Source organism: Tyto alba, unplaced genomic scaffold (assembly GCF_018691265.1).
Source record: "Tyto alba isolate M040663 unplaced genomic scaffold, T.alba_DEE_v4.0 Super-Scaffold_39, whole genome shotgun sequence".
Taxonomy (NCBI): Eukaryota; Metazoa; Chordata; class Aves; order Strigiformes; family Tytonidae; genus Tyto; species Tyto alba.
Window position 1 is genome coordinate 1,573,892 of NW_024881314.1, and position 9,789 is coordinate 1,583,680.

The window sequence follows — 9,789 nt, forward strand, 5'->3', positions numbered from 1 at the left end:
TCCTCAGTCTCCGGTCTGTCTGCCAGGGGTCCAGCCAGCCCCTTGCTCTGCCCCCAGGGACCCCACTCGGGACCCCCGCCGAGGGAAGGGACCTGGAATCCATCCCCGCCCCCCCCCCCCCCCCGCCGCGGATCCCTGCACCCCGCCCGGGAGGGGGTCGGGGACCCCACTCGTGACCCCATTCAGGGGACACCCCACCCCACCCCCCCCCACTTCCACGGGCGGGGCCGCGCCTGGGACTAAGGGCTACTTGAATGGAGGGTGTGGGGCTGCCCCGTGACGTGGCGCCGCGCCATTGGCCCGGGCGGGGCGATGACATCATGCCCGCCGCGGTGGGGGGGGGGGGGGGGCAGTTTCCCTCCGGCTCGGCTCGGCCATGGACCGGCGGCGGGGCCCGGGCGCGCAGGTAGGGAGGGGGGGGACTCGGCCCACGCAGGGGCTCGACCCACGCTGGGGATGGTCCCGGCTCGGTTCGGGGACGGGGGGGGGGGGGGGGGCAGGCGGGCCACGGCTCGGCTATTGTCCGGTCGGCGGGCGGGGTCCCCGGGGCCGCCGCAAGCCCCCGCTCCAGTAACGGGTTGGGAAAGATCATGACCCCGACCCCCCGCCTTCCCCTTACCCCCCGGCCCGTGGGGCCGGTTCGTGGCGCGGGTGGGCGAAGGGGTTAACAGGATGCGAAGCCGCGTTTGCCCAGCGTGGGGCAACCGGTCCGGCTCACCCCGCCCCGGCGGTGGCGATCGGCGGCCGCTCGCCCCCGCGCTCCGTGGAGCCCCACGGAGGGGGTGTGTGTGTGTGTGTGTGTGGGTTTCGGGTGGGTGGGTGGGTTTGCGGTGGCCGGGGGCCGGCGGTGGCCGCAGCCGGGGCGGTGGCTGCCCGCGGCCCTTCTCGGAAAGGTTGATCCTCCCTTCGCTGGAGCTGGTCCAGCAGCACCCCGGGGCTGGCCGGGGCTGGGTGCTGGCGGGTGCTGAGTCAGAGCCGCCCGAAATCCCCCTCCAGCTCATCCCCTTCCACCCTGGGAATAGGGCTCGGGGCTTCCCGGCTGCCCCCCCCCCCCCCCCCCAACCCCCTCCCAAAATGCTGGGCACCCCCGGGGAGCACACGCCGGCTCCCATGGGTGCCCCGGAGAGCAGCAACTTGCCCGATTCTGCAAGCCTGGGCATGGGGTTGGCTCCCAAAGCCTGGCGAGCCGGGGGGGGGGGGGTGGGGGGGCGCTGGTGGGGAGCTGGCCTCAGCCCTCGCCGCCCCGATTTGACCCCGGCGGTAGCAGAGTTAAGTATAGATGTTTCTGAGTGCTGAATGTATAGATCGGGGAGGCTTGTTGTCAAGGGAGCTGGGATCAGCAGCAGTCTGGGGGGGGGGGGTGTGTGGGGGGAAACTGAGGCACGGAATGAGGTAGCGGAGGGAGCATGGGGCTTTCTCCCTCACTGGGCGCACAGTAAACAAGTCTGTTTTGGACACAGCTCCCTCGGAGACCGTGGAGCGAATCCAGCTGAGGTTTAGCACTGAGGAGGTTCAGTGGGTTTAGGTCCTGGGGGGGGGGGTGGGGGGAAAGCAAAGCTGGCCCGAATCCCCATCCCCGGGGGGTCAGCCACCGGGCTCTGTGCCGTGGGTTGACCCGGCCGTGGGGCTCGCCCCACGCCGCTGCCCGCAGGCAGCCCCGCTGCCGCCAGCGTTGTGCTGACCGTGGCGGTCTCTCCCTTTGTTCCCCAGGTTTTGTCATGAGCGCAAACAGCCGCCGCGATCGCGGGGGGCCCCCCACCCTCACTCCCCCCACACACCCCTTCCCTGCCCCAAACCGGCTGGCTGGGGGGGTGCTGGGCCCCGCCGGCAGGTAGGGTGCCGTGGCCAAGCCGTGGGAAGCCTGCTTGTTTACTTCCCGTCCACCCCAGCAAAACCGCAGGAATTTGGAGCCCGGCGGAGGTCGGGAGGGCTGTTTAGCCCCGGTATCCTGTCGGACCCCGGCCGGCCCCTGTTGTTGTGAGAGATGGAGCTGGGGCCAGCGAGGAGATAACCTTTCCCCCTGGAAACGTCCCCCCCCTCGCCCTGGAGAGCCGCGGGCTGGTTCGTGGCCCTGGAGCAGGAGGATTTATGGTCCTGTGCGTGTTCTGGCGTGTCCTGCCAATAGTTTCCTCGCTGAACTCTGGCTGGCTCCGGGTCGTCGGCAGTCCCTCGGGGGAACGCCGCTCTGCTTTTGGCACCGCTGGGGCGGCGAGTTCCCCACCTCGGTGCCCATAGCCCTGGCGAGAGCCGGGCATTGCCTCCCGCCCCGGTGAGCCGTCTCGCCGGCCTCGGCTCTGATGCTCACCGCCGGCTGCCTTTCGGCTTCCAGGGGCTGCTCCACTCATCCCACGGCTGAACTGCATGCGGCATCCCGGTGCCAGGGACAGGACCAGACCTGTCGCCCGCACCGGGGAGGAGACGGTCACCGGGGCGCCTGGGCTGCCCGCACTAACAGGACCATCTGCCCCCAGGCCCTGGGAAGACTCGCCGGGGGAGCCCGACGCGGGGGTGTGACAGCGGGACGGTCCCCTCCCGGCGCTGGCGGTGGCAGGGTGTGACCCTGTGCCTTGTCTCTGGCAGCCGTCTGCCAGGCAGCGACATCAAAGGGCCACCCGAGCCGGATTCCCCGAGGGGCAGCGCCCCAGAAAGTGGGGCTGAGCAGCCGGCGTGTCCTCCCTTCCCCCGTGTGTGGGTTCTCCCTGGCCCCGGGCGGCGTGGGGGGACCCGACCGGTCCAGCACATCCCTGCCCCAGCGCCTGCCAGGGTGGGGAGAGCATCCTCTGATCTCTAGGCTGCAGGGCAGCGCCTGGGGGTGCTCTGCACGGCAAAGCCGGGGGAGGCTCGTTTGAAGCCGGCCAGGCCGGCCGGGATGCTTTCCCCCTCTGCGGGTTTGGTTTTCCCAAGCTTGTGAGCGGGATGAGCCGGGGCAGGAGGCGTGGGAGCGCGGCTGGACTCGACGTTTCCCCTGCGCGCACCCATTCCCTGGTCTCTTTCCTGAAGCTACGTGTGCCTCCGGTCCCAGTGGGTGACTGGTGCTGAGTGGGATGTGATGGGGAGGGTGTTCTTGTGGGAAGCCCACACCATCAGGGCACGCGGATCCTGCTGCCAGCCCTGCACCCGGCCGAGGGCTGTCCCACCCTCCGCAGCGGCTGCGGGACCCCGCTGTCCTGCAAGCAGACCCCCATTCGCAGGGGGAAATCCTGTCCCCGGGGACCTGAGGCTCCTGCTCCTCGGAGCTCGTGGTCCCAAAGGGCTGAGAGGGCAGGTGGGAAGCAGCGCGTGGTCTGTCGGTACACTTGATCCCTCTTGTCCTCGACCCGCGCTTGCAAGTCCCATCCCCTCCCCTTTCCCCAAAGCCCTGCTGGGACTTGGCCGGGCTTTGGGCTCGCTGCCCCAGGACGGGCAGCGCTGCCTGCCAGCCCGCCTGCCTGCAAAGTCTCTCGGGTTACAGAGCAGCTTTCCCTGGTAGGTAGCTGGAGAGGCGGTGGCGAAGCCGTCCTGGCCTGATTTCCTTTGTGAAAGTGCCGGCGGTGGGAATGTCACAGGATCCGCTCTCCTCTCCCCCGAGCAAGAGGAGGAGAAAAGGGCTCTGTGTCCCGCTCCCCCCCCCGGGGCAGGATGAGGCCGGCAGCCGGGCTGTGCGGGCAGCAGCGTCCTGCTGCGCTGCCGTCACCTCTCTGGGCGAGCGGGGAGCAAAGCGTCGAGGCATGGGGCGGGGGGAGGAGATTTTGGCTACTACAAAAAGGCTTTACGGGCAGGAGCGTCGAGGGGGGGGGGACGCGGTGGCTTGTTTGGAGGCTGTGACGGTGATGGAGAGCTGCTGGCCGGGGAGGCTGCGGCGGCGTGCCGGTAACTCTCTAACCTCCCGGTGGCCCCTTTGCCGAGGCTTGCAAAGTATCTCACAAATGCTGAACTTGGCCCCGAAATCTAAATACAAGGGAGGGACAGTCCCCAGATGGCCTAAATCAGCAGCACGGTTGCCTGGCCCAGCTGGGGAGCTCGCCGGGAGTGTTTGTTTTATGTAAAACCAAAGGCTGGAGGAATGCCGGCCTGCAAGGAGACCTTGGAAGGGGAAAATGTCTGTGCCATGCACACAGGCTCGGCTGGGCGCGCGTGAGATCCTGGCGAGGCGAGCGGGGCTCCAGCGAGCTGCTCCGCTGTGTTCGGGTGGGGTGTGGAAGGGGGGGGAAGACTTTCCCCCCCTTCCCGCTCCTGGTTTGAGGGCGCAGAGAAGGCGGCATGGCTGTTCTGTCTCTTCCCCAGCTACTGGGGATAAACTGGGAGGTGCCCTGATCGCAGCCCCCCCCCCGCCATGTGCTGTCGCATCCCCGGGGGCTCTGCGGCAGCAGCGCTGCCGAGAAGGGCTCACGCTGCCGCCTCCGTGGGGTGGTGGGATCCGGGGTGGGGAGCGGTGCCGCCAGCGCCGTGGGGCATGCCTGCCCCGGCTGGGAGGGCTGGGCACCAGGACTTTGCACCCGTGTGGGGTCCAGAGTCCGTCCTACCTGCACGGGACCAGCCCGGCCACAGCCTGCATGAGGCCCCGCTGCCGCGGCGGGGGGGACGGGACGGACAGACGGACGGACATCACGGGGCAGGTTTGGGAAGGGTTGAGGGGGGTGGGAGACCTCCCCTCGCAGTGTCCAGCTGAGCGGGTACAGGACTGGGATGTGCTGGGGGGGGGGGGGGGGGGGACTGGGGCTTGCTTCCTGCGGAGCCACCCAGGGCTGGGTGGGCAACGGGGAGCGGATGTGGCCCCGGCTCGGAGGAGAGATGTCGGTCCCTTCCCCATGCGTGTCACGGGGCCGCGGTGTCGCCGGCGGTGCCCGAAGGGAGGAAGCGGGCGGCCGCGAGCCCTTCCTCCCCGGCAGCCTCTCCCGGGACCACCTGGGGCTGCCTGGCGCCAGGGGAAGCGCGGGATGCGGTGACGTGGGCCCTGGCCTTGTCCCCCTCCTGCGTGGCCGCAGGCGCTGGGCTGGACGCGTTGGCCGGTGGCACCGAGGTGGCCACGGGAAGGAGGAATGTGCCGCTCCGCATCCCGGTCAGCCAGGGCCTTTATCTCTGCCACCTCTGGGTCACAGCGGTGATGGCGAGGTGGCATGGAAGGCTTTGGGGTGCTCCAGGGGGGCAGCAAGGCTGCATCCCCACGTCCCCATCCTGCTAGGCGTGACGGGGTACCCACGGGGTGCCCGTCCCCATCCCGGCTCCCCCCGCCCCGGCACGCTGCTTGGCTGGCGGTGCCTCCCGGGGGCTCTACGCCCTCCTCACACACTTCCTGCCGTCTGTTTCCAATTCCTCCTGGCGTCTGCTCCTCCCAGCTTTCTTCCAATTAAAAAAAAAAAAAAAAAAAAAAAGTCCCAGGCATCTTCTCGGCTCCCAGAGGCTCGAGCGCTGCTGTGCCCTGCTCCGGCGGGCTGGGGCTGCGGCGGGGAGGGCGCGGTGGGTGCCCACGGCGTTTTGCATCCCTCGTTGTGCCCGTTCACGTGTGGGGCACAGGGTCGGGGACCATCCTGCAACACCCCCCGCGCCCAGGTTTTTTCGCTTGCGGTCCTTTCTGCACGTCTGCTTCATGGATGGGGTCAGGGAACTGCTCGTTTCAGGGGTGTGGGAAGCTCGGGGGGGGGGTGTTTGGGGGCCCGTTCCCTGGGCAGAAGCTATTCCTGGGGGGGCGGAGAGGCTGGTGGGCAGGGGGGGTCGTGTTTTACAGCCTGATGGGGTGAGGGCTGGTGTTGGCAGGGCCGTGTCCTCCAAGCTTGACCGTGTCCCCCTCTCCTGTCCCCTAGGAGTGACCCATCCGTGACGCCGGTGGGAGCCCAGCCGCAGAGCACCGGTTTGTGAGCACCGGCCGGTCCCCTGGGACGCCCGGCTCCGGCGCGGCCGCCCCCCCCCCCCCCCGGCGCGATGCCGATCCTCAAGCAACTCGTCTCCAACTCTGCCCACTCCAAGCGGCGTTCGCGGGCCGACCTGACGGCCGAGATGATCAGCGCGCCGCTGGGCGATTTCCGCCACACCATGCACGTGGGGCGGGCGGGGGACGCCTTTGGGGACACCTCCTTCCTCACCAGTAAGGCGGGAGAGCCGGGGCCGGAGATGGGCGAGGAGCCGGGCGCCTCCAAACCCAGTTTGCTCTCCCGGCGTTTCCGCAGCAGCAAGCGTTCGCAGTCGGTGACGCGAGGGGACCGGCGGGACATGCTGGGTTCGCTGCGGGACTCGGCGCTCTTCGTGAAGAACGCTGTGTCCCTGCCCCAGCTCAACGAGAAGGAGGTGGACAGGAGCGCGGGGCAGCTGCCCAAGAGCCTCTCCTCCAGCCCCGTCAAGAAGCTGCCCGAGGAGGTGAGCCCCGAAGAGCAGCAGCGCCCAAACGGGGCGGCCGCCGGGCCACTGAGCCCCGGCTTGGACGAGCGCGACTTCGGGGACATCACGGAGCTGCCCGTGGTGGTGGCCAAGAGCGGGGCGGGCATGAAGCACGCCGAGTCCATCATGTCCTTCCACATCGACCTGGGGCCTTCCATGCTCGGGGACGTCCTGAGCATCATGGATAAGGAGCAGTGGGAGCAGGACGAAGACCCCGAGGCGGAGGAGAGCCGTGAGGAGGAGGAGGAGGATGCCGCCCTGGCCGGCTCCCCGGCGTCAGCCCCGCCGAGCCAGAGCCCGTCCTGCAGCGCCGGCACCCGCTGCCCCAGAGACAGCAGTTCTGCATCCAGCTGCACCTCGGGACCAGAGGAGCGCAGCCCCGTCCCCGGGCCACCGAGCCAGCGAGGGGGCCCCCCGAAACGCCCCGACAAGGAGTTCTCGTTCGCTGACGAAGACGACGACGAGATCCGAGTATAAAAGGCGGGCGGCCGAGCCAAGGGGTCTGGTTCTCATTTGTGGTTGCTTGGACACGGGGCCGAATACCCCGGTGCTGCAGCGGGTGGCACCGGGGAAGACTCAACTCCTCACTCGTTCCCTCTCCCCGTGCGACGGCGGACGTGTCGCGGCAGGACAGCGTTCTGCTCCCGGGGCCGGGGGCAGCCCCGACGCCTCGCGGCCCCCAGAGAGCTCCAGCACATCTCAGAAGGGGAAAGCAGACTCGATTTTGGTTCTTTCTGTTGGACTTGGGATATTAGCTCTCTTCTTTTTTTCCCCCTTGCCCATGTAAAGCAATATAGGATCAAACAAGACGAGGCTTTGACATTTTAGCCCCTTTAGTAATATATATTTTTTTCCGCCATATGGTTTTTACTGCTCTCTGATTTGTACTTAACTTTCTTTACTCGCTTTTGGTATTAACGGAGGGGAGATTTCCCATGAGGAAGGATTTGGCTCTGGAGCTCAGAGGGGGCCCGGGACTGTGGGCAGCTCCAGCTCCCCGGGTTTCTCGGGGACTTTTTTCAGACCAAGAGCCTCCAGCCCCGTGCCGTGCCGTGGGCTCACTCCCCATCCCTTGGATGGTTGGATCCATCCCAGACTCTCGACCCTCCAAACAACCCCGGGGGTTGTGGGGATGGCCCCTTGGCCAGCCCTCACACCGGCTGCTCCCGGGGATGCCGAGGGGAGCGTGGGTCTGTCCCCCGTGGGAGGAACACCTGGAACCCCCCCATGAGCCAGGGCGAGTCCTTGGGGGCCGGCGGCCGCTGTCGTGGGGCCGGTCTGGCTGGGCAGCGCCGACACTGGCCTGGCGCAGGCGGTTGGAGGAGGGTTTTATACCATGTATGTACAAATGCAAAGAATAAAAGGAAATTGGTAGTGACAGCAGCGGCCCGAGTTCCTGGGGAATGAGAGGTGTTGGGGGGGGTATACGTGTTTGCATCCTGAGGCACAAGTGGGGACCAGCTTTCTCTGTCCTGCTGCCTGTGCGTGGCTGGAGTCCTGCCCGGGGGCTGGTCCCTTGGCCAGTGTTTCGGCACCTGCAGTGGCCGTGTTTTATCTGCCCGTCGCGGGGGGCTGCGGGAGGAAGCGGGTGAGCTCCCACTGACCGGATCTGGCTCCGGGCTGGGACTCTCCGGCCAGACCCGTTCCTGCCAAGGGGTAGCTCTGCCAAAATGCCGCTCTCCTCCCCGCTCCCTGCCAGCCAGGCAGGAGGGGAAGGTGACGGTGGGGGAGGACTGGCTGTCCCCACTCCCGCGGGTTGGGGACCAGGGCTGGGGTTGCCCCGGGTGCTCCCAGCCCCATGGGGCTGCCGTGACCCCTGCCACCCCCGTCACGGTGAACAGGGCAGGTTGTTTCCTTCCCCCAGCTCAGCGCCTGGTGCGAGTGGGGCTTTGCCTTCCCTCCCCAGCCCTACGGGTGGAGCTGGGCTCTGATGGGGCCAAGCGCCGGGAGCAGCCCCAGAGCCCTTCCCCGAGTGGGTGGAGAGCACTGGGAGCACTGGTCAGGCTCTCCTCACCTGTGATGGAGGGGAAGGAAAGGATTTGGCCCCGCCAACCTCTCCTGGCCCTAGGATGGGCTGGGTGCCCCTGTCCTCCCGGAGGGATCTTCCCCTGGTGAAGCTGGTGGGAGCAGGATGAGTGCTGGGACACAATGGGGTCCTGTGCCCGACACAACGCCCCGCGGCGTGGGACATTGGGCTATTGTCCGGGACGGGGAGAACAACAGCAGCTGCAGCTGGTGGCTCTGAGCTCACCGGGCTGGCTCTGCCCCGGTCACTGCAGCACAGCCACCCCCCCCCCCGGGCTGGTGTCCCCTGCTCTGAGCACCCATCCCCGGAGCCGATGGTCCGGGTCCCTCCTGGGAGCTCACCAGGCTGCTGGCAGGGGGATCGGGCTTCTCCTGTCGCTTATGGATGCTCTGATGCAAAGCAACGGGGAGGAGGGCAGCTCACTGGGGTTTGCACCCCGTCCCGGGATCTCGCGGGTGCCGCGGGGAGGGGAGAGGCCCTGGGGGCGACCCGGCGCTGGCCTCCTGCAATTGCCTCACTTGACAATCGCGATTTTTGTGACGGCTGTCGGCTCCAGCCTCCCGCTCGGCAGCACCGCGCTGCCGCGAGCCGACGGGGCAGAAAGCTCGGCGGGACGGGACGGTGGCCCTGGCGCAGCGCGAGCGAGGGAGCACGGGGCCAGCGGGACGAGGCCGGGGCTAGCGGGGAAGTAACCCCAGCGCCCGCCGCGAGGGGAGGGGAGGTCGGCTGGGCTGCACCCGCAGCCTCCCCCCCCAAATCTGCACGGCGCGGGGCAGGATGTGGCCGGCACGATGGGGTCGGTGCACAGCACCCGCGGGCAGCGCTGGTCCAGTGCCTTGATCGGTAGTGACAGAATGGGAGCAGGTCTCCGTCCCCGATGTGGCAGGCCACGTCGCTCCGGGCGTGTGCCGGGGACGCGCGTTTTCCGTGGGAGCCACGTGATGGAGGAGGGATGGAGCATTAGGTTAAACCTTGGGGAAGGGGGACACGTGTGGTCTTTTCTGGGTGGGCCCCCCGGCAGCAGCGTGGCACTGTGGTTGTGCCTGGCATGTGCTGCAGCAGCCTGGCACACGTGCGAGCCCCCGGCCTGGCAGCGGGGACCGAAAGGGGCTTCTCATCGGGGAGCAAGGTGTGACCTGCCCGTCCCCACGCTCAGCCCCGGGGATGTGGGTCTATCCTGCCGGGAAGCGGGGCTGGGGATGGTGCTGCTGTGCACCCAGCGATGCTCAAAGCGCTCGGTGCGTAACAAAACCCCACGCAGGATCAGCGCTCGGGCTGCATTTGGCTCCGTTTAAGGCAGCAGCCCCGGTGCGAGGGGGTTAACCCAGCTCATGGCCGGCCCCGGCGGACCCTGCTGCTCCCAGGGAGATGTGGGCCAGCTGCTCTGCCCCAGAGCCGGGGCTGGAGGAAAA

At 68.2% G+C, this 9,789-nt stretch overlaps 1 protein-coding gene across 2 annotated transcripts; it reads left to right on the plus strand.

Annotated features, from left to right (window-relative positions):
- Nucleotides 1-345: 345 nt before the first annotated feature.
- CDC42EP4 (CDC42 effector protein 4) lies at nucleotides 346-7,731 on the plus strand. 2 transcript variants are annotated; one of them, XM_042802753.1, is made up of 2 exons: nucleotides 346-406; nucleotides 5,781-7,731. In XM_042802753.1, exon 2 carries the CDS (start codon nucleotides 5,899-5,901, stop codon nucleotides 6,826-6,828), a length of 930 nt encoding a protein of 309 aa, XP_042658687.1. In that variant the 5' UTR covers nucleotides 346-406; nucleotides 5,781-5,898; the 3' UTR covers nucleotides 6,829-7,731. The 2 variants fall into 2 exon arrangements, with proteins under 2 accessions (XP_042658687.1, XP_042658688.1); XM_042802754.1 differs by lacking the exon at nucleotides 346-406 and adding an exon at nucleotides 4,352-4,595.
- Nucleotides 7,732-9,789: the final 2,058 nt, after the last annotated feature.

Bases quoted from the DNA above. Each gene is read 5' to 3' on its own strand.
- CDC42EP4 (XM_042802753.1), top strand. From the start codon at position 5,899: ATGCCGATCCTCAAGCAACTCGTCTCCAACTCTGCCCACTCCAAGCGG.